The 25,970-nt window shown below is 42.0% G+C and overlaps 1 protein-coding gene across 1 annotated transcript; it reads left to right on the forward strand.

Annotated features, from left to right (window-relative positions):
• The first annotated feature begins 4,580 nt into the window (after positions 1-4,580).
• On the forward strand, positions 4,581-7,371 carry LOC110932140. The gene is made up of 2 exons (XM_022175498.1): positions 4,581-5,601; positions 5,732-7,371. The coding sequence occupies exons 1-2, from the start codon at positions 4,581-4,583 to the stop codon at positions 7,369-7,371; spliced, it is 2,661 nt and encodes an 886-aa protein (XP_022031190.1).
• Positions 7,372-25,970: the final 18,599 nt, after the last annotated feature.

Consider the following 25,970-nt stretch of genomic DNA (forward strand, 5'->3'; position numbering starts at 1 on the left):
ACATTGAGTTTAAACTCAATGAATTATGTAAGAAAAGGTTTCGAGGACGAAACCTCTTTAAGGGGGGTAGACTTGTAACACCCCGAAAACGGGTTTGGTAATCAAACCACGTTAACACTACACGACGGGTAAAATACAGTAAGTGATAAAAACTTACCCGGTAAATTATAGGATTTAAATAAATAAATCTAATATATATATATATTAAAAGGATGAGAAATACTTTGAGAAAGCAAAGTATATAAAAAGGCCCGAGATTTAACGGGACTTAAAATTAAACGGGTTGTGAACAAGATAAAGTAACTAGGAAATAAATAACTTAGTACAAGTCTTGTAATTAAATGAAAGAAGTTAGTTTGATGTGCAAATAGTCTAAAAAGATAAACTAAAGGGGCTGATTATGTATAAGTGGCCAAACTAGACTTTTAAAAAAAAATCAAACACACACACACATCAGTGTGTGCGTGGATGGGAGCGACCAAGAGAGGGGGGAGAACCCCCAAACCCTTATTTCATCTAATTTGATTAATTGAAGGGTGAATTGGGCATGTAATCGCTGCATGAATCAAAAATCTTGATCACCTACACTTGTCTAACATTAGTAAGTTGCAAATTCAGATTCGGTGATGTTTGATTTTTGGGTAAAGTTTAATTAGTAGAAATTTTGGAATGAATGTTGAATCTATGAGTGTTATTGTGATTATATCTTGGTTTAGAAACAAACCCTAGCAGAAAATTTGATGAATTGTTGTCAAAACTAGGGGTTTGGTAATTACCCTATTATGTGCTAAGTGGGTTTTATGTTAAGATGATGAACACTCAGATTAGAATGTAAGATTGATGAATATTGAGGTTATGATATAAGTTCTTGATGTAGTTCATGAACACTAGACTTAGAATTTTGAATATGTTGATGTAAATCTTGGTAAAGATAACTAGTTATGAACTAGTTAGTAAATAAGTGATATTATGCACATTAGGTGTTTGTTAAAATGCCCGAATGAATGTTGACATAATGAAATTATGAAAGAAACGTGTAATTGGCTAACTCGACTAACTACGTGTAATACGGAATAATATGGGTTCTAAACGTGATGTTGATTGAACTTATTGTGCGTGTAATATGATTGAAGTTAGTTGATTGTCGAAAGTCAAATAAACCAACATTGAAGTCGGATAGTAGTTCTGACATAGAGTTTGTAAGATGGAATAGTCGTAAGTAATAATGACTAAACTAACCGTCTTACGAATTATGATGATAGTTTGACGCTTGACAAGCTAGGTGGAGGCTTGGAAAGGAAGCGGGTCAAACGAAGCAAATAAGAAGTAAAAGCATGTTTCGGATGCAAGGTAAGTAAAACTTACACCTACTTGTAGTATACGTGTTTATTTTATAGACGATAAATACAACAAAGGATTTGGTTCGAATTATGGGTTCCATCACGAAACGAATTGGGTTGGAACGAATAGAAACATTTTAAACCATGATTAATGGTGAAAAAAAAGGGGCAAAATGGTAAACTAGTCATGAATTGGTTAATAGTTTAAGAGTTTTCTTAAAGTTACCTTATAGCGTAACTAGTAATGGAAAATGGGTAAAAATGGAAATCTAGTCACGTATTGACTAAAGTAAAATAAGTTTCAAAGGACACCCATAGCATAAGCCGAATGGGTTAAAAATATAGGAAATTGACTTTAGAAAGAAAGGGATCTAGTGAGAAAATCCGAAATGGTTCGGATGTGTGATTTGTAATTAAAAACCATGTTTTTTTTACATATGAAAATGTTGGGTTATATAGATCGAACGGGTCAAATGGTGGGAATAACGTCATTTGACAAAATCAACTAATGTGGTGGTCAAGTCATGTGTTACAGGAGCGAATAGTAATTTGGATAATTGTGTCGCCATAGAATATCGGTAATAAAAGCAAGGTGTTGAAACGGGTCACTAGGTTGACTCGAGCCAGGTACGTATAAATACGATTGTGGTTAAACATACATTTTTTTGGGTCACATAAGTAGCAAATGCCCTTCGTCGTAAATGAGGGGCTAAAGTTGACTAAAATGCCCTTGTTGGGTAAACCGGGCAAACGACCTTTAAAGGTTGTTGGAAATAAGTGTTTTGGTAGATTAAATCCTTAAGATAAGTATAAAAGGGATGTTATGGGACCTTAGTGCATAAATACCCTTAACGGGTCAAAATAAGCATACAAACGAAAACGGGTTTAATTTGTGTAATAAACCGGTGATTATAATCTAGTTGGTAAATAACATTAAGTTGAAGAAGTATATGAGATATAAAGGTCAAATACACAAGTTTGATGATGAAATCACGAACGGGTCAAAAGTTGGCAAAAAGGGTAATAAGCCAAATACTTAAAAGTCTGAAATTTTGTTGAACCGGATGTTAGATTTTAACTCCATATGATGGAGAATCAAATTACAAACACGTAGGAAGAAACGGTAGGTTAAACGGACGAGCGGATTGAAAGATACGAAAGTTTTCGTGTCAAAAACGGCAAAAAGGAAAGGAATGATGCAGGGGTCACCGTAACTTACGGTTCCACCGTAAGTTACGATGGACATGATTTGGTTACGGTAAATGCCTACTGTTGTACGGTTGAATAATTGAAACACAGAGGCCACCGTAACTTACGGTGCCACCGTAAGTTACGGTGGAGGTCAGAAATGAGTTTTTGTTTTGGATTTAAGATATCCATGTTGGATTTTCCTAATTTCCCCGTTGTATTAGTTTAATTAATTATCAAAACTGACATTTAAGTTAGTTTTGATCACAGGTGAATGTCGAGAGTCCCGGATGAAGATCGAGCATCGAGCAAGAACCGAACACACATTAAACAAAGCTTCCGCAACGTTGTTTTGTCGTTATTCTAAACGGCGAATTAAATCACATTATGTATATCACTTAAGCTGTAAAAGTTTTTAACAAACTCGTATTTCCGATGTATATATATATATAATCATTAATTACATGATTATTTTTGCAAAATATACGTTAAACCTTGATTTATAAGAACGGGTGTTACACCATACGTTGCCTGACGGAAAGATACAAACATATTTTGGCCTTACATTGATTAACAGCTGCAGCGATGCTAGCATCGTGGGTAGCAAACATTCTATCCATATACAAAGTCGTAATTATGTGGGTCTTGGTGGGAAGGCCGTGACATACTGTGGGCCTACCCTATGTACCATAAATGCATCTACTTCCTCTGCTGACCCCAACGCAGGTTAGCTATACTGTTCGTGAAAACGGAACCATTTAGCCATAATGTCCGCTTACCGACATGCGTGCACGCACAAATTACAACTCTAACTAGGCTGCAAACAGTTTAGGCCCTCCAATTTTGATGCCACTGCTGTCAAGCCGCACACAATGGATTGGAATTTACTTTCTTAGTTAGTTATTTATACGTTTTCTACCTACTATGTTGCGTTTATTCTATCTGCATGTTCTGTGCCTCTTGCAGGTTGCACTCAAATACAACCGCCAGCTGTTACAGTGGCCACTGGTACTACCGCTAGAGTGCGCACAGGAGCATCAATAAAAGGTCGTCCCCATATTTCCTCATCAACGTCCCTCTGGGATGCAGTACGCCTATTCATACTTTCTGGATTGCACGCTTACATTATCCCTCATCCCGCTACGAGCCCTACATAATAGTTGTTCTTTTAACATATGTTACAGGTAAAAACATCATGCGGAGCGATGCAGTGCAGATGCAGCTTGTTTTATGTCCACCAACAACATATTCTCCCTCCGTATCTGCCCAAGGTCTACAACGTTATCTACGACGTTTACTACTATCCTTTTATCATTTCCGTAACTATTACGTTTTTACAGACAACATTTCCTGCACTACACGGAATTCTCATCAAAACGTAGCGGACCCATCGCGCCTGCGCCCTTCTCGCCCTAAAAAAACAGAAGGTAAATCTCCATCACTGCCCTGTACCCGACTATGCTTCTACCCGTCTATCATGCAACGTAGGAATAACAATGCCATATTTTAATATGTTACCAGGTGTTCATGTTCGCACCCCACGTAGGGCAGCGTTTGCATCAACTGGTATTTTCCAACCCTATTTCTTACCATGCACGTTTTGTTCCCTTTTGCATCTGGCTTTACTTTGCTGTTTGATACGCTACTCTCAATCCGTGCATTGTGCTAAGTTTGCCTGTAACAAATATCATAGGTGCGCATGTTAGGTACCAGAGCCTTGGCCGTCCAACCTTCACGTGCCATAATTATGCAGCGATCATGTGGTATGAAGAGAGAAATAAAAATACAAAGTCGTCTGATGGGACGACTTTCTCTTCATGCTGCCAGGATGGCAAGGTTTTGCTTGCTCGCCTTCTTGATCCTCCTGAACCATTAAGATCATTACTTGATTGTAACGACCCGGAGACACTTAGATTCAGAGGACATATTAGAGTTTACAATAGCATGTTCTGTTTCACATCATTTGGGGGAAAGATTGATCATGCTATAAACAGTGGTCGAAGCCTATACACCTTCTGAATAAGTGGTCAGAACTACCACCGAATAGGCGCCATGTTGCCAGTTGAAGGTGAACAACCCAGATATGCTCAACTGTATTTCTACGACACGCAAAACGAAGTCAAAAACCGTATAACTGCTTTGTTTGGCCAGACCTATTGTCACGATACATGTGATGAAGCAATTGTTGCGTCCCTCATCAGAATGTTAGACACCCACAGTCCTTTGGCTAACGCCTTCCGCATGGCGCGTGAATGGTGCACTCAAAATGAAAGCAACAATTGTCAACTACGCTTACTAGGCCAAATAATAAACAATCCACAGTACAATCGCCCTAATGTGTCTGAAGTTGCTGTTCTTATCACAAACGACTTTGGGGAAAACACCAAACCACGTGATGTTATCGTCAGTACAAAGCACGGGGCGCTTCAACGGATATCAGAATTACATCAGCTTTACATGCCTTTGCAGTATCCGTTGTTGTTTCCGTACGGAGAGACCGGGTTCCACGAGCGAATACGCTACCATGACAACACCGGACGACGGGCGACTGAACGACAATGTGTCACGATGCGGGAATACTACTGCTACAGAATCCATTATCGCAACAACGAAGGCACCACCCTGTTAAGAGGCGGTCGTTTATTCCAACAATATTTGGTTGACTCATACGCAGCCATCGAAGAACAAAGGTTGCGCTGGATGAGGAATAACCAAAATGAGATGCGCGTTGAGCTCTATCATAATGTTTGTGACGCTGTGACGCGTGGGGATACAAATGCTGAGGCTATTGGGCAACGTATAGTTTTGCCGGCAACCTTTACGGGCAGTCCAAGATATATGATCCAAAATTACCAAGACGCCATGGCTCTGTGCCGTGCTTTTGGGAACCCCGACCTGTTTGTAACGTTTACAGCTAACCCAAAATGGCCTGAAATCGAAGACATGGTATCTCTCATACCAGGGCAAAAGTCTCATGACCGTGCAGATGTTGTATCACGCGTTTTTAAGCTAAAGCTGGCCTTCTTGATTGAAGATATTCTGAAGAAACAAATCTTTGGCAGCTGCAAAGCAGGTAAAGTTTGTAATGCCTCGCCTCTTTCTTTTGCTATCAATTCTCCCACAAATACTAACCTTTTTTAGCTTTCTAATTTTCCCCTTTTTCCCTCGCTGACTTGAATCTTTGTCCCCTTGGTTATATACAGTTGTTTACACAATTGAGTTTCAAAAACGAGGCCTACCGCACGCGCACCTTTTGTTGTGGCTTGAACATTCTGCCACGTCTCGCACGCCTGCTGGTATAGATGATTTGATTTCAGCAGAGATCCCATCGGAAATTGACGATCCATCCGGCTATAAGGCTGTAACAGATTACATGTTGCATGGTCCATGTGGGAATGATGCGCGCAGTGCTCCGTGTACAACAGATGGAAAATGCATGAAACACTTTCCGAAACCATTTTATCGAGAAACGACAATTGACGAAGACGGTTACCCGGTTTATCGACGACGAGATACCAAGATCTTCTTTAAGAAGGGCAAAACGAAGCTTGACAACCGGTTTGTCGTCCTATACAACCGTTATCTCCTCTTAAAGTACGAATCGCACATCAATGTTGAATGGTGCAACCAGTCCCGAGCAATAAAATACCTGTTTAAATACTTAAACAAGGGGCCAGACAGGGCTACAATGGTTGTTCAGGAAAACATTGGCAAGGATGGTGAAAAGCGTACACAACAGATTGTTAAGGTCGATGAGATTAAAAACTATCTGGATTGCCGGTACTTATCGCCATGTGAAGTTGTGTGGAGAATGCTTGCATTTCCTATACATTACTCATTCCCATCCGTCATGAAGCTAACGTTCCATACACCTTACCAACATCTGCTCACGTTACGTGATTCGGACAGCTTGCCGGCCCTGTTAAACCGGGACGGGATACGAGACACAATGTTCACCCAATGGTTTGCGCTAAACAACAGAGATGAAGCGGCAAGAAAGTTAACGTACGCCGAGATAGCAACAAGGTATGTGTGGCAAGAGGATAACAAGGTATGGAAAACGCGGTTGGAACGGACAGCCATTGGGCGGATTGTGTATTGCAATCCAGCAGCTGGGCCAAAGTATTATCTAAGGATGTTGTTGGGAATTGTGAGAGGGCCTCGAAGTTTCAAAGAAATAAAAACGGTCGACGGAGTCGTGTATGCAACGTTCAAAGAAGCCTGCTATGCGTATGGCTTGCTTAATGATGACAAGGAGTGGAATGACGCCCTTTCAGAGGCTAAATTATGGGCGTCCGGTTCCCAGCTACGGGAATTGTTTGTTACCATGTTGTTGTTTTGTGAAGTGAACCGCCCGGCGCAGCTGTGGGCACAGAATTGGGAGATACTATCTGATGATATTTTGTACCTGAAACGTAGGCTCTTCATGTTCCCAGGATTACATTTATCATACGACCAGCTTAAGAACTACTGCCTGATTAAACTAAATGAACTATTGGAGAAAAATGGAAAATCGTTAGCGGATTTCACAGATATGCCACAACCGGATACGTCGCTCCTCGATAAGATGGATAATCGTCTAATCAGGGAAGAGTTGAGTTACAATAAAAAAAAGTTGACAGACGAACACGATCAATTATATGCATCACTCAACACGGAACAAACGGTCATATACGACACAGTCATTGATTATGTTACCACCCGAAAAGGCGGGTTTTATTTCGTGTATGGTCCGGGTGGGACAGGCAAGACTTTCCTATACAGAGCCATTCTGTCACGCTTAAGATCTATGGGCATGATTGCCCTTGCGGTTGCATCTTCAGGTAAAAAAATAATTCTGTAATGTTGTATAATTATTCTCGTGCTACATAATGTATGTGGTTGCGTACGCAACTGATGTGCGAAAATGTGTATATTAAATTCGAATAAGTTTTAAAATGGAATCACAACCTAAACCACACACAATCGGCAAGTGCACCGGTCGCAGTGTAGTGTAGATGGCTAGACCGGATATCAATCCGTGGACACTATACGCGAACTCTAGATAATGAACCTCTATCGAATATATAGTTAACTTTTAGATTTGTTTTGAAGTGATTTGTAATAATTAAATAATAACTAAATGAAATAAGAGCACGTATGAAACAAAGCCAACAAACGAAGCAAACACGCGAGCAAATTGTGATCAAATATATATGAGATAAAGGCTACCTAGGTGTCGAATCCCTAGAATCATGCAATGCTAATGTGACAATGATAACGGCTAAATATCTATTTCCCTCAATTGACCCCCCGCTAGAGATGTCCCAAATGAAGAAGCAAGACTAAATGTGAAGTGCTAGAACGAATCAGCTCGAGCTATCGATACCAAATCCTACGAAAATAGAATCCTTTTGACCTCAGAGACAGTAATGTTAAGAGAAGATCCCAAAATCGCAAAGCAAACCCAACTTTGATAATTGAAATCCTAGGAAACCTTAATTACGATGCAATAAACGAGCCCGAGCTATCGGTCACCCAATCTACCCACCAATAATTAGCTAATAACCTAGCTCACCCTAATCGTCTTTCGAGTCACAAGATGAGGATGCAAGTTTTAATACAGTGATTTTAATTATTAGTCAACTTGGTCAATTTCTCAACACAATACTTAACCCGAAAATCCTAAGATCAACGAATTAAATTAAATCCTAAGTCTAGGGGGAATTTCTTCGTGCCTAAACCGCTGAATTTATTGACTAATAAAATAACCAAAACATACCAACATGCAATATCAAGATCAATATCAAAGAAAAATTATGTAAATCACATCAAATAACCGAAAACATGTCACAAACGCATTACAATCCTCTAGTTCATCAAAACCCAGGTAGTTATGAAGTTTAGCTACTCATAATATTCAAGAAATCAACAAAACAAGGTCTGAAACAAACTGAATTCATAGTTCAAGACGAAAAGAAACCGAAAAACTAATGTTTTACGAACCGAATACGTCCAAAACTCGAACCGAAAGCTTCCAAGACTCTTGCACAGCTCCAAGATGCTCCAAAATCGTCCAAGAATGCTCCAATGCCGTCTGGTATGCGATTATTCTTAAACCCTAGTCGGCTGCCTTGATTTATAATTTTTTTTGCGAAAACCGACTTGCTTACGGACCGTATGGATATAACTTTGCGGTCCGTAAGGCTGTTAGGTCAATCCGGAGCGCGCCCCCCCTTTGCGGACCGTAAAGACCAGGTCTTACGGTCCGTGTCACACCCCCAAAATTACCACCTAGGGAGTGTCCCTGTTAGGCGTGTGACGACTAGCAATGAGCCACCAATTACATTGAATCACAAGTTTGAAATAAAACTTCGTTATTTAAAGATACTAAAATCCCAACATACGTTATTCAAAACCATACGTTTAGCGGAAGCGTTAATGTAGCGTAATATAAACGTTATCCAAACAAACATAGTAAATAAAAGTCTGATAATATATCCCTCGAGCAACCATGACCACTCGCGCCCTCCAGCCAGCAAGTTCCTGCTTTCAAAGTACCTAAGGACCTGCGAGCATGTAACACACGTATCAGACAAAGCTGGCGAGTTCACAGTTTTAGAAAACGTTTGTTACCCGGTGTATGTAAAACAGTTTAATACCCAATGCAAGTAATATTGTTAATATCTCATTTCCAAACACGGACGGCTCACGGACTGCCCTTCCCACGTACTCCTATCTAGTACTGGGCCAGACTGGGTCATTAGTTCACCTCCGTCCTCTACAGGCACGGGGTGAGGGTGCCAAACCTAAGTAGCGCTACTAACTAATACTCGATGAGGGACTTACAAAAGATGATAGGTGAGAATATTAACCAATATACCCGTTTTTACCCAAAGACTTATCCCTCCCATGGGATACCCACTGACTGTCCCCAACCACTGGGACGCATGCTCGAATGTAGTGAACTCACCTTGGATTGCTCGGTGGAATTAATTACTCGTTATACCACAATGATTTACCAAGCCCTATGATATTTACATATAACAGTCAGTTTGCATACAAGCACAATGCGTATCATTTCTCATTTAATCACCAGTCAGTGTACACGATTACAAATGTTCACATTCATCACTAAGCATGGTATTCAGATTAGTCAAGTACAACATCCTTCGACACATCATCTTTCGGTTCACAATTATCATTCGACACCTCATCTATGTTTCGACATGTCTTTCGACACATCAGTTATGTTTCAACACATCTTTCGATCAACATGTATCTTTCGGTCAACAACTATGTTTCGGTCAACAACAACTATGTTTCGGTCAACAGGTATCTTTCGGTCACAACAACTATGTTTCGGTCAACAGGTATCTTTCGGTCACAACAACTATGTTTCGGTCAACAGGTATCTTTCGATCACAGCAGTTTTCATTCACTAGACAGTTACAACACAAACCCTAATTGAGCATCAAGCATCACCGTAAACATGTATTCAGATCTAACCGTTTAACCCCTGAATACCCCCAGATTGCAATAAGATATACTATCACATAGATCATCATCATCATATCAAGTTCCATATCATAACATCACTATTCTAATTAATTTCAACTAATTAACATGGCAACCACACAGGTATCACATAATCATCAACCAATCACTAACTTATTAAACTCTAGTTCCATGTATGAATAACCATGTATATGGTTAATCACTCCTATCAGTTTGTTTCCCATCATTACTCATCAAGATTTCTATCATAACTAGCACAACATGATCACATAAATAAGAGCATCACATAGGAGACAATATGCAAGGATTATACTAACCGAAGAATGAGAATATGATGATGATCACAACAGGAGGTTCTTGATTTCTGCCGTCGCCCAAAAGGTTCCTAGGGTTTGGAATATGATTAAGTGTTTTGTGCTAGACATCTACGTAACGTTTTATAATATTGATGGGAGTTTGGGCCGGTACCGAGTTGGGCCGAAAGTTAAGGCCTTCCATCGAAGGATCCTTCCTAGTCCGAAGGATTGCCGAAAGATCCTATCCTGGGTCGAAGGATAGATCTTTCGGTCGAGGGTTATGTTTCGTGATCCTTCGAAGGTTGAACCTATCCTTCGAAGGATCTTTGGTTGAAAGATGTGTTTCCCACTAACAAGTTTGTAACCTAATCCCACTATCACAAAGACCTGGAGTATGTAAATACAACAAAGGAGTCGGGAATAGGATAATACTAACCTCAAGAAGTCGGGTTGTCACATCATCCCCAACTTGAAGGAAATTTCGTCCCCCAAAATTACCACCTAGGGAGTGTCCCTGTTAGGCGTGTGACGACTAGCAATGAGCCACCAATTACATTGAATCACAAGTTTGAAATAAAACTTCGTTATTTAAAGATACTAAAATCCCAACATACGTTATTCAAAACCATACGTTTAGCGGAAGCGTTAATGTAGCGTAATATAAACGTTATCCAAACAAACATAGTAAATAAAAGTCTGATAATATATCCCTCGAGCAACCATGACCACTCGCGCCCTCCAGCCAGCAAGTTCCTGCTTTCAAAGTACCTAAGGACCTGCGAGCATGTAACACACGTATCAGACAAAGCTGGCGAGTTCACAGTTTTAGAAAACGTTTGTTACCCGGTGTATGTAAAACAGTTTAATACCCAATGCAAGTAATATTGTTAATATCTCATTTCCAAACACGGACGGCTCACGGACTGCCCTTCCCACGTACTCCTATCTAGTACTGGGCCAGACTGGGTCATTAGTTCACCTCCGTCCTCTACAGGCACGGGGTGAGGGTGCCAAACCTAAGTAGCGCTACTAACTAATACCCGATGAGGGACTTACAAAAGATGATAGGTGAGAATATTAACCAATATACCCGTTTTTACCCAAAGACTTATCCCTCCCATGGGATACCCACTGACTGTCCCCAACCACTGGGACGCATGCTCGAATGTAGTGAACTCACCTTGGATTGCTCGGTGGAATTAATTACTCGTTATACCACAATGATTTACCAAGCCCTATGATATTTACATATAACAGTCAGTTTGCATACAAGCACAATGCGTATCATTTCTCATTTAATCACCAGTCAGTGTACACGATTACAAATGTTCACATTCATCACTAAGCATGGTATTCAGATTAGTCAAGTACAACATCCTTCGACACATCATCTTTCGGTTCACAATTATCATTCGACACCTCATCTATGTTTCGACATGTCTTTCGACACATCAGTTATGTTTCAACACATCTTTCGATCAACATGTATCTTTCGGTCAACAACTATGTTTTGGTCAACAACAACTATGTTTCGGTCAACAGGTATCTTTCGGTCACAACAACTATGTTTCGGTCAACAGGTATCTTTCGGTCACAACAACTATGTTTCGGTCAACAGGTATCTTTCGATCACAGCAGTTTTCATTCACTAGACAGTTACAACACAAACCCTAATTGAGCATCAAGCATCACCGTAAACATGTATTCAGATCTAACCGTTTAACCCCTGAATACCCCCAGATTGCAATAAGATATACTATCACATAGATCATCATCATCATATCAAGTTCCATATCATAACATCACTATTCTAATTAATTTCAACTAATTAACATGGCAGCCACACAGGTATCACATAATCATCAACCAATCACTAACTTATTAAACTCTAGTTCCATGTATGAATAACCATGTATATGGTTAATCACTCCTATCAGTTTGTTTCCCATCATTACTCATCAAGATTTCTATCATAACTAGCACAACATGATCACATAAATAAGAGCATCACATAGGAGACAATATGCAAGGATTATACTAACCGAAGAATGAGAATATGATGATGATCACAACAGGAGGTTCTTGATTTCTGCCGTCGCCCAAAAGGTTCCTAGGGTTTGGAATATGATTAAGTGTTTTGTGCTAGACATCTACGTAACGTTTTATAATATTGATGGGAGTTTGGGCCGGTACCGAGTTGGGCCGAAAGTTAAGGCCTTCCATCGAAGGATCCTTCCTAGTCCGAAGGATTGCCGAAAGATCCTATCCTGGGTCGAAGGATAGATCTTTCGGTCGAGGGTTATGTTTCGTGATCCTTCGAAGGTTGAACCTATCCTTCGAAGGATCTTTGGTTGAAAGATGTGTTTCCCACTAACAAGTTTGTAACCTAATCCCACTATCACAAAGACCTAGAGTATGTAAATACAACAAAGGAGTCGGGAATAGGATAATACTAACCTCAAGAAGTCGGGTTGTCACATCATCCCCAACTTGAAGGAAATTTCGTCCCGAAATTTGGCAAGCAGGTACAAGAGAGTGAAGTGACAATTCAAGATTGTTGCGGATTTTCCTCAGGTATTACATCATCCCCAACTTGAAAGGGAATCTCGTCCCGAGATTCACTAGTTTTGCTTGACTCTGCCTTGTCTTTGGGAAAGAGGTGAGGGTACTTTAGTTTCATCTGATCCTCGCGTTCCCACGTGAACTCCGGTCCACGCCTTGAATTCCAACGAACCCTAACAATCGGAATTCAACTGTGTTTACGCACCTTGACCTCCCGATCCATGATTTCAATAGGCTCTTCAACAAACTGCAGCTTGTCATCCAACTTGAGCTCTTGAAATGGCACAACCAGTGTCTCATCAACCAGACACTTCTTTAGTTGCGAAACGTGAAAGACATTGTGAACATTACCTAATTCCACAGGTAACTCGAGTCTGTAAGCGACTTTACCGACCCGCTCAAGAATTTTGAATGGCCCAATGTAACGTGGATTAAGCTTGCCACGCTTCCCAAAGCGTACAACGCCCTTCCACGGTGAAACTTTCAACATGACCCGATCGTTAACTTCGAACTCTAAAGGCTTTCTACGCTTGTTAGCATAACTTTTCTGGCGATCACGCGCTGCTGCCATACGATCCCTTATCCGAGCTATATTTTGTGAGGTTTCCAGAATGAGTTCAGGACCTGTGAGTTGACTGTCACCTACCTCTGCCCAACAGAGAGGGGAACGACATTTCCGTCCATACAATGCTTCGAACGGAGCTGCCTGAATACTCGTGTGGTAGCTGTTGTTGTAGGAGAACTCTATTAACGGCAAGTGTCTTTCCCATCCCTTCCCAAAATCGATCACACATGCCCGCAGCATGTCTTCAAGTGTCTGAATAGTGCGCTCACTTTGACCATCCGTCTGTGGGTGGTAAGCGGTGCTCATATCAAGTTTCGAACCGAACAATTTGTGCATAGACTGCCATAATTCAGAAGTAAAGCGTGGATCTCGATCTGAGATGATAGAAGTTGGCACTCCGTGCCGAGCAACTACCTCCTTAAGATATACTGCTGCAAGCTGCGAAAACTTATCTGTTTCCTTGATTGCTAGAAAATGTGCCGATTTCGTGAGTCGATCAACAATCACCCATATAGTGTCGTTTCCAGCCTGAGTTCTTGGTAATCCAGTAACGAAATCCATAGCGATCTGTTCCCACTTCCATTTAGGTATTTCTGGCTGCTGTAGTAGACCCGAAGGCTTCTGGTGTTCCGCTTTAACTCTAGCACAAGTTAAGCATTTACTCACGTACGTGGCGATGAGGGCTTTCATATTCGGCCACCAATACATAACCTTGAGATCGTGATACATCTTGTCAGATCCCGGGTGAATAGAATATCGTGACTTGTGTGCTTCATCCATTACAGGTTCTCTAAGATCACCAAACAGAGGAACCCATACTCTTCCCATGATGTAGTAGATGCCGTCAGATCTCTGTTCAAACCGTTTTTCCATACCGCGCAAACCCTCAGTTTTAATGTTCTCTTCTTTCAATGCCTCAGTCTGGGCCGCACGAATCCTATCAGGAAGGCTGGAATGGATAGTGAGCTGTAATGCGCGAACGCGTTTAGGTTTCGTTTCCTTGCGGCTAAGTGCATCCGCCACAACGTTAGCTTTACCTGGGTGATATTTGATGGCACACTCGTAATCATTGAATAATTCCACCCAGCGACGCTGTCGCATATTCAATTCTCTTTGGTCGAAGATATGCTGAAGGCTCTTGTGGTCAGTGTAGATAGTGCATTTCGTACCGTATAGATAGTGCCTCCAGATCTTTAGCGCAAACACTACTGCTCCTAACTCCAAGTCATGTGTCGTGTAGTTCCTCTCGTGAACCTTCAACTGTCGAGAAGCGTAAGCTATCACTTTCTCGCGTTGCATCAACACGCAACCGAGACCCTGAATCGAAGCATCACAATAAACTACAAAATCCTCAGTACCATCCGGTAGAGATAAGATGGGTGCGCTGCATAACCTTTGTTTCAAAAGCTGGAAAGCCTCCTCCTGTTTCGTCCCCCAAGAGTAAACTACTTTCTTCTGTGTTAACGAGGTTAGTGGCTGTGCAATCTTTGAGAAGTTCTGAATGAAACGACGATAATACCCTGCTAGGCCGAGAAATTGCCGCACCTCCGAAGGGTTCTTTGGTGCCGCCCAATTTCTAATGGCGTCAATCTTGGCAGGATCCACATGAATGCCTACCTCATTGACTATATGCCCCAGAAAATGTACCTCCCGTATCCAAAAATCGCACTTAGAAAACTTTGCGTACAACTGCTCCCTCCTCAGGAGTTCTAGAATAAGGCGTAGATGCCGCTCATGATCCTCCTTGTTCTTGGAGTAAATTAGAATGTCGTCTATAAAAACGATAACGAAGTCATCAAGGTATGGCTTGCACACGCGGTTCATGAGGTCCATGAAAACTGCTGGTGCGTTGGTTAACCCGAATGGCATAACCAAGAACTCATAGTGACCGTATCGCGTCCGAAACGCGGTTTTGGGAACGTCTTCCTCTCTGACTCGCACTTGATGATAACCAGACCTTAAGTCGATCTTAGAGTAAAAGCTCGACCCTTGTAACTGATCAAACAGGTCGTCAATACGAGGCAAAGGATATCGGTTTTTGATCGCCATCTTGTTGAGCTCGCGATAATCTATACACATTCGTAAGGACCCGTCCTTCTTTTTCACAAATAAGACTGGGGCTCCCCAGGGGGAAGAGCTAGGTCGGATGAAACCCCTATCCAACAGCTCTTGGAGTTGGTTTGATAATTCCTGCAGTTCCCCTGGCGCAAGACGATAAGGAGCACGAGCAACTGGGGCTGCCGCTGGGGCGAGATCAATCTGGAATTCCACCTGACGATGTGGAGGTAAACCAGGGAGTTCCTCAGGAAATACGTCAGGATATTCCCGAACAACTGGAAGATCCTCGATCTTCCTTTCATCAGATGATGAATCGGTAACAAGAGCTAATATAGCAGAATAGCCCTTACGCAAATACTTCTGAGCCTTCATTGCCGAAACAATGCTAACTGGGGCCCCGCTGCGATGACCCTGCACTGATAGAAATTCCCCACTGGGAAGGGGAACACGTATGATCTTCTCCTTACAGAGAATCTCTGCTTGATACTTGGACAACCAGTCCATACCAACGATCACGTCGAAGCTTCCAAGAGTAATAGGAATCAAGTCAATGTCGAAGACTTGACCCAGAAGATCGATTTTACACCCAAAGAGAACATGTGTAGCTTCGATTGTTCTACCATTTGCGATTTCTACTATGTGTTTCATTACAAGAAGTGTAGGACTTAACCCTAATTGAGAGCTAAACTCTAAAGACACGTAACTCCAGTCGGCACCAGAATCAAATAAAATAGAAGCAATAACACCGTTTACCGAAAACGTACCAGTAACCACGTTGCCGTCGTTCCGCGCTTCCCCAGCTCCCAGCACAAACCCGCGCCCACGCGCAACATTACCCCCGTTGTTCCCTGCATTGTTATTCCCGTTACCACCCCCTGTGTTCTGTCTCAGCTGAGGGCAGTCTCGCTTGAAGTGCCCCTCGGCTCCACACTGATAACACCCTTTCTGATTACCCGAAGTTTGCTGAGGCTGTTGCCTACCCGCCTGCTGCGCTGGCTGTTGCTGAGCTGGAAGTGTGGTCCTACAATCCCTGGCCTTGTGCCCCGGTCGATTACACCGATGACAAACTCGAGTACACTGCCCCTTGTGATGAAAATCACACTTGCTGCACAAGGGTAGCTTCCCCGCATATGATCCCTGCCCTGATCTGTTACTCGAGTTCTGATTCACTGATGCTGTCTGACTGAAACTGCGGGTGCTGCCAGTATCCGTCTTCTTCTGAGGCTGTGCAGAGTTGGACCCCTTGTCCGCATCGTTCCACTTACGTTTGCTGTCGGCTGCAGATGCAGTGGAAGTAGTGGCAGCTGTGGTTGTGCTAGAAATACGAGGTGGCAATGAGTCGCTCTCCACCTCCTGGTCAACGATTTTATGTGCCAATCTAACAATCTGGGTTAGGTTATTGAGGTTCGCTGCTGTAACTAAACCCTTCACCCGTGGTGGTAACCCCTTAATAAACAACTCGATTCTTCGGGGCATGGGTCGGGACAAGTTCGGACACAAATCAGCTAACTCATACGACCGCTTCACATACGCCTCGATTTCAGACCCCACCATTGTCAGATGATAGTACTCATTCTCTAACTTCGCTATTTCATCTCGAGGACAGTATTCCTCCCTCATCAGTTCTTTAAAATCATCCCACGTAGTGGCGTTCGCCGCCTCAATACCGAGCAGTTGGACCTGGGCATTCCACCAGGTCAAGGCACCATCCAGAAGCGTGCCTGCAGCAAACTTTACCCTATCCCCAGCTGGGCAGTTACATATTGCAAACACTGACTCCGCCTTTTCGAACCAGCGTATAAGTCCCACAGCCCCTTCAGTGCCACTGAAGGTCTGTGGCTTGCAATCCATAAAAGTTTTAAAAGTGCAGACCGGTGGGTGAGGCTGGTTTTGTGGCGCCGGCTGACCTATTAACGAGAGGAAATAAACCAACAAGTAAGACTCAAGTTCACGATTCAAAGGAAGGAATGTCTGGTACATGTCATACCAGCCTGATAAGCTGCCAAGGCTGCAGCCACCTGGGCGTTGAGTAATGCCTCTAGCTCAGCTTGAGTCATATGAATTTCGCCTTGTCCGCCACCGCGGCCTCCACCACGCCCACCGCGTCCACCACGACGACCTCCACCACGTCCGTTCATGATTCTATAAGTATGGGAAGAAGTAACAAATTAACAGACCATTTCAAGCGAATGTCAAGTATTGCTATAGTATTCACAGTTTCTCAAGGTTCTAATACAACATTGACTAACAACGCGGGATTCCTTTTTCACACTAGTCGAGATTTACTGGGACTCACATGCACCTCACGTTGTTATTATGTGTGCACCCATAATAATAACTTGATTTGCATGCTTATCTCAGTTCCTCCCTACTCATGTTAGAAGGTTTCCCCTAATTCATACAGTACGACCGTCGATATCACAACATAGATCAGGTAAACACAAGAAGAGTCCTACTCTTGAAACACGTAGTATAGACAGATGGCATAGTAATTCATATTGTAACATCACATGTGCGTTCGAGTGTGATATCAATCATGAGTATGTACTAACTATGCTATGCAATAGTAAACAAGAGACGAACCTTGCTGCCTGGAGCTGAGTGTCATGGTCCATGTCGTATCAGTATGTCGTATCAGTTCAGTTATAGTCTGGTTTTATAAAACATTTTCAAAACCAATTCACTATAACCTGGCTCTGATACCAAACTGTCACACCCCCAAAATTACCACCTAGGGAGTGTCCCTGTTAGGCGTGTGACGACTAGCAATGAGCCACCAATTACATTGAATCACAAGTTTGAAATAAAACTTCGTTATTTAAAGATACTAAAATCCCAACATACGTTATTCAAAACCATACGTTTAGCGGAAGCGTTAATGTAGCGTAATATAAACGTTATCCAAACAAACATAGTAAATAAAAGTCTGATAATATATCCCTCGAGCAACCATGACCACTCGCGCCCTCCAGCCAGCAAGTTCCTGCTTTCAAAGTACCTAAGGACCTGCGAGCATGTAACACACGTATCAGACAAAGCTGGCGAGTTCACAGTTTTAGAAAACGTTTGTTACCCGGTGTATGTAAAACAGTTTAATACCCAACGCAAGTAATATTGTTAATATCTCATTTCCAAACACGGACGGCTCACGGACTGCCCTTCCCACGTACTCCTATCTAGTACTAGGCCAGACTGGGTCATTAGTTCACCTCCGTCCTCTACAGGCACGGGGTGAGGGTGCCAAACCTAAGTAGCGCTACTAACTAATACCCGATGAGGGACTTACAAAAGATGATAGGTGAGAATATTAACCAATATACCCGTTTTTACCCAAAGACTTATCCCTCCCATGGGATACCCACTGACTGTCCCCAACCACTGGGACGCATGCTCGAATGTAGTGAACTCACCTTGGATTGCTCGGTGGAATTAATTACTCGTTATACCACAATGATTTACCAAGCCCTATGATATTTACATATAACAGTCAGTTTGCATACAAGCACAATGCGTATCATTTCTCATTTAATCACCAGTCAGTGTACACGATTACAAATGTTCACATTCATCACTAAGCATGGTATTCAGATTAGTCAAGTACAACATCCTTCGACACATCATCTTTCGGTTCACAATTATCATTCGACACCTCATCTATGTTTCGACATGTCTTTCGACACATCAGTTATGTTTCAACACATCTTTCGATCAACATGTATCTTTCGGTCAACAACTATGTTTCGGTCAACAACAACTATGTTTCGGTCAACAGGTATCTTTCGGTCACAACAACTATGTTTCGGTCAACAGGTATCTTTCGGTCACAACAACTATGTTTCGGTCAACAGGTATCTTTCGATCACAGCAGTTTTCATTCACTAGACAGTTACAACACAAACCCTAATTGAGCATCAAGCATCACCGTAAACATGTATTCAGATCTAACCGTTTAACCCCTAAATACCCCCAGATTGCAATAAGATATACTATCACATAGATCATCATCATCATATCAAGTTCCATATCATAACATCACTATTCTAATTAATTTCAACTAATTAACATGGCAGCCACACAGGTATCACATAATCATCAACCAATCACTAACTTATTAAACTCTAGTTCCATGTATGAATAACCATGTATATGGTTAATCACTCCTATCAGTTTGTTTCCCATCATTACTCATCAAGATTTCTATCATAACTAGCACAACATGATCACATAAATAAGAGCATCACATAGGAGACAATATGCAAGGATTATACTAACCGAAGAATGAGAATATGATGATGATCACAACAGGAGGTTCTTAATTTCTGTCGTCGCCCAAAAGGTTCCTAGGGTTTGGAATATGATTAAGTGTTTTGTGCTAGACATCTACGTAACGTTTTATAATATTGATGGGAGTTTGGGCCGGTACCGAGTTGGGCCGAAAGTTAAGGCCTTCCATCGAAGGATCCTTCCTAGTCCGAAGGATTGCCGAAAGATCCTATCCTGGGTCGAAGGATAGATCTTTCGGTCGAGGGTTATGTTTCGTGATCCTTCGAAGGTTGAACCTATCCTTCGAAGGATCTTTGGTTGAAAGATGTGTTTCCCACTAACAAGTTTGTAACCTAATCCCACTATCACAAAGACCTAGAGTATGTAAATACAACAAAGGAGTCGGGAATAGGATAATACTAACCTCAAGAAGTCGGGTTGTCACAGTCCGTAAAGGGTACTGTTCAGCAAATCCTTTATTTTTTTCTTGTTTTCCGACACGTTTTTCCGTGCTTCTCTTGCTGCATTCACTTCCCTCCGTTTTCACCGCTAAATCAGTAGGTTCATCATCAACTCCTGCAAATCCATAATTTGAACAATTAAGTATCCGAATCGCGAGAAAACCACATACAAACCAATCAAAATGTAAGGAATTCAATACGAAAAATATGTGTAATTATGAACATATCAAACATCCCCACACTTAACCTTTTGCTTGTTTCTAAGCAAAATCCTAAGCAGCATGTCTAACTCAAACACTTTAACAAGAACGCAAATCTCGAACAAGTTATAACGCGAACTACGAAGTCATCCACCACAAAAGTTTCGCAAGACTTACAACGTTCAAAAGGTGACGAATCATAACATTTAAATGAAAACGGGCCTACCTAATCAAGCTTTTCTTACCTTCGAGCAACCAATTATGCAATGTCAATACCCCTCACAATATCACTCATCTCTCGGCTGATAAATATATTATTTTGAGTGAACTCTCAAAACCAAACTATGAAGCACACTATCATAAGCTTGTACGCCAATCAGAATTCCACCTATTTGTTAAGATTTAACACGGATCAAGAGGACTTTATTGGGTAGGTAAGGGCTAAGGGTAGGTATTGTATATTTTTTTTTCGGAAATAATGGGCTAAACACATATTCACAAAATAAACCGGATAAATACGAAACAAATACTAACACATTGGTCATTTTGACCCACAACTTTATTCTATTTTTTCACATTTCCTTACTTTTTTTTTCATTTTTTTTTCGTGTTTTTTTTCATATATAATAATCACATAACATGATCCGGCTATCAAATCACAAACGGGTAACAAACGAACGGCTAGGCTCAAAGTGGTGTATCTAGGGGTAATGAAGAAACGGGTCAAACACAAAGGTAACACAAATAAGGTGATCCTAATGCCTCTATCATATCCATGTCAAATCCTAACCGAAGGTCTCAAACTGTATCAAAACGCATAAGTTCTAAAGTAATGCAACAAAGTCGGTAAACACACATGAAACGAAAGTAGTGAACATATAAATATGAACATGTAAAGGCTCAAATCTCACTATCATGTGGTAAACAAGGGCTACCGATATCGACAATGCACAACTAATTAACTCTCCGGCTCCATCCACTGTCCTAGGCATCCCAAACCCTTTTACTTCCCAAAAACCGATTCAGTCAACCTACTATCCCGCAACTTAAAGAAACACGTGCTTTCCAACTCATAAATTCAACAATTAAACCGCTTTTGACCGACGTTTTGAAAAGGTTTTTCGTTTTCTACGCGCTAAAGGATCGGGACTCACAAAACCAACTCTTTTTTTTTATTTTTTTTTAATTAATTTTTTTTAAGGTATTTACAGACTCATTTTACAAAATTCCCCTATCCCCACACTTGAAAGACACATTGTCCCCAATGTGAACAAAAAGGAAATAAACAAAGAAAATACAACAACAACAATCAGGAAGAGTGAAACTGAAACTCCCCTAATATGCTCGATACACTGCTCGTAGATGAATAAACCGTTCAACTTTCGCGACTCAGCATCATAATATAACCTGTATAATGAACTGCACGGCTAGAAGCAATATATCAAACAGAACCATAATATACAATAAATATACAACTTACAAGTACAACAAAAGACCCAACCGGTTACCCTTACAATTCCCCCGAATATATGTATCAAGTACAGACCATGATCATAAAAACAAAAATAAAGGGAAAAGCACAAAGGTAACCCAAAATCCCTGCTGATGCTGACTACTGCTGGCCTGGTGGGTGCGGCTGATCCTGTGGAAGAATGTGAAAATGATCAATGATGCGCTGGAGCATCGTCCTGATCTCTGCCTGTGTATCTATCACCTCCTCTACAGACTGCTCCAAACTATCCAACCTCTCATCCACTGACCTTGCTGCTCTAGGGGCTCCAGCACCCCTAACCCGAGCTCTCTCCCTATCACCATGCCTAAAACGTGGTGCTACCACCGGGACCTCCTCCTGTGCCTCACCTTCGGCCCCAATAACCAACTGCACGGCCCTCGGCTCAAGAAACCTAGGCGGATCGCCTGGTGCCAATAACTGTATCATCTGCCTCATGTCACGCAGCCTATACAGTGACCCAGCAGGCTCCTCATGCAACCATCCTGGTGGGAAGTCCTGATACACCCCAAAGCTCTCAGCAAGTACACTGATGTATGATCCCATACAGATCCTGGAGTCTGTACCGCATCCTCGAGCTCTGTCAAAGGAGTGAAGTAAAAACACTGCTAAATTGGCCTCCTGGCCCTCCACCATGCAATATAACGCGAACAGATCATGATATGTAACTTTCTAGAGACTCATGTATCGAGAAAGTATGGTGCAAGCTAGAATCTGATGTAGAAAGCGAATGACCGGATCTCTGATCTGCGAGGCTGGAATCCCTGAAGACCATGCACCATCTCCTATGGTGGACCAAAATGTCGTCAGCTGTGTCGTGGTGACACACTGAGGTAATGCCTCATCTGTCCACCCCATCAAACTCTCAGTGAAGACAGGCTGGGTAGTCTCCTCCAATGTATACAACTCTATGTGGACGGCGAACTGAGCAAGGGACAATAGGTGTGTCCGTCGTCCAAGGGCAAAGCTAACTGCGGCAGGCTCAGCAATGCGAACATGATGTAGCCTGAAAGTAGCATGAAACTCCAGTACAAGCTCATGATGATACGCCCGCCTCTCGTCTAATAACCTCCTCCAGCGAGGTGTGATCAACCCCTCAAACCTAGCACGAGCGCCCATGCGCTCCATCAAACCCCAATCCAGTACTCTAGCCTTGTGATAACGTAAACCGAGATACCCCTGTAAAGCTGTGTACTCATCTGAATCTGGGTGAAACTGCAGCAGTGTGTGCCCCTCCTCCAGTGGAAGGTCAGCTGGTGGTGGTATCACTGCAAACGGATTAGGCATCCGCGGATCCTCCGAATATTGGATCACTCGAGCAGGACGCTCGGGCGGTGGCTGTGGTGGCGTACGCTGACCAGAAGGGCGACCCCGCTTACGAGATGGCTATGCTGAAGACGAAGATGCCATACCTGCACTCATTTACAACAGTGAGAAATACAAGACAAAAATACAAGGCACCGCCCCCAAACACGTTTTACGATGAATTTTTTTAATTTTTTTTATTTGTATTTATCATTTTTTTATTTTTTTTATTTTTTATTTTTTTTAACAATTAAAGTAAACGAAATAAATGAATGAAACGGAAAGCGACAATACATATTTTTGGTGTGCTGGGGGTGGTAGTTGCGGCCGTATAGCATTTCGTTCGCGGTCGCACCGAATAAATATACAACAACAAAAATTAAAAAATTCCGCATGCCCCCGACGTATTTACAAGAAACCAACCGTCCTCGCCCGAATGGAGATTGAGTACGGACGAGGCGGTCGCAATCCTGCAAATAAAGCGCAATAACACTAGACACGTATCAATTCAAAGCGCAACATCATCATGCTATAGACATCAGAAATAAAGGTACAACATACAACAACATAATACGCCTAAAGTATGACTAAAACGACTCGAAAGCATAAACGACGCAACAAATTAGGCACGACCCGGGACTTTTGACTCTCCAAAGCTAAACCGACACAACGATTTTTTTTTTATTTTTTTTTAAAAAACTTTACATCAACACTAGACGACTCGACTAAACTGAAAAACCTCGACACAAAACATTACAATTTACAACATTCTTGGACGACTCAAGCTACACCTTCGAACGGCACGACTAACACGACACGACAAACTGACTACACCTAGACCCGAAACAAGGCAACTACTCTTAAATAAAATGGACTACCAAAGACGCCTGCTACGACTGACTAGAAACTCAACTGAAACTAATCAACTAATACGACCCGACACTAGACTCGACAAAACGACACAACCCAAACCTACTAAAACCACCAACTGAGACGACTAGACAACCACATAAGACACGAGCTACACTAAGGACTCGACAAACTGCATAAATTATCACTCAACTTAGCCCGAAAACGACACCACATGACTGAACCCGACACGAGAAACTGACTCGACACTGAAGAAACTCAGACAAAATAAACCAAAATGTACAGACTCACGAACTGATTTAACAGAAAGAATTACAAGATACATACCTGAACTGTCGATTGAGTGCGGAAATCGAGGTGAACAGTGGTTGGTAGACGGTGCCCGATAGCTCGGTGGATGGTGAAGGTGGTCGGCAGTGTAAAGGGGCGGAGATGGTGGCGGTTGTGCGGCTGGAGGCGGGTGATGGTGGGTTATCGGTGGTGGCAGTTGGTTGTGTGAAGGTGGAGGGTGGGTGGAGTGGTGCGGCGGTGAAGATGGTGAATGGAGATGGTGGCTAATGGCGGTTTATGGCCGTGGGTAGTGGTGGTTGAGCGGCGGAGCGGCGAGATGTTGGTGGTCGTGATGGGTGATGGGGGAGAAAAGGGCGGTGATGTTAGAAATGGGGAAGACGACTGTTTTGGTCAAAAATCACACAAGGATAATGCAACCAAACTTTATGTAAACGGGGAATGATGCTTGGTATGATGAACAAAGTGAAGGATCACTTAAATGTAGAATGCACAAGTGACACAAGGATTTATACGAGGAAAAAGCCCTTGATCAATGAATGATCTCCGGCATAAAAACCTCGGGTGATGGAAACTACCGATCACCAAACTTCAATAGAACAAATAAAGGTTACAACTTCGGATGGTAACGAGCTAAGTACAAGGATCACTATAGTATCGTGTGTCAAAGCGTGAGGGAAGTGTGTTGTGTCTTCCGAATGTGGAAGAGGGCTATTTATACAAGTGTGAGTGGCCCTATTTTAGGTAAATAGACTAACTATTAGCTCGTTACCCCTTTAGGAATAAAAGTAAATCTAGCCTAAATTATCGCCCTTAAATTATGCTGAGTTTCCATATCGTCCACAACGTTCATCTCTGATTAAGCATATGCCAAAGTTGTAAAGACGAGTCCCTTGTTTACGTTGCTAAGAGCGGATCCTGCCAGGCATTCCTGCAAGATAACATTAAATCCAATGAAAACAACTGTTAGTATGAGGATCCCTATGATGGTCCGTGATCCTGATCCTGGAACTCTTCTGAGGATCACTATCTGCCAAAGAAATAAGGATCACTGGTTAGGATCATATGTGAGGATCATAAGTCATAAAAATCCAGCCCTAACAATTGCCCCCAAAATATAAGGAGTAATATTTGTAAATAAACGAGTTGTATTTTGTTGATCTTATCCGCAACAAAGTAACGGATAACTAGCCGTTGGATACGGACTAGTCGTTGCAAACCTTACGTCACAGAAGTGACAGCCCTGCAAATCATCATTATAAATAGGAGTTAGAGATAGGATCAATTTGCATTTAAATTCAAGAGAGACTCCCTTTATATTCTCGTCCGAAGATCAATCAGGTATCTCTTTTCTTCTTTCTTCCTTCTCTTACTCTGTTTTTCTATCTCTTTCCATTATTCTTGCAAAGATGTTGCTCTGGAACTCTCCGCATAAGGATCCTGAGAAGAATAGTCCCTTGAAGGGTCAAGGGATCATCAAGGATTCTCCCGCCGAGAGGTGCTGTTTTACCGATCCTCAGGTCGACAAAATTCGTCATTGTTTTCCGGCGAACACCATCTTCAAGTC

This window comes from Helianthus annuus, chromosome 16 (assembly GCF_002127325.2).
Source record: "Helianthus annuus cultivar XRQ/B chromosome 16, HanXRQr2.0-SUNRISE, whole genome shotgun sequence".
Classification (NCBI taxonomy): Eukaryota; Viridiplantae; Streptophyta; class Magnoliopsida; order Asterales; family Asteraceae; genus Helianthus; species Helianthus annuus.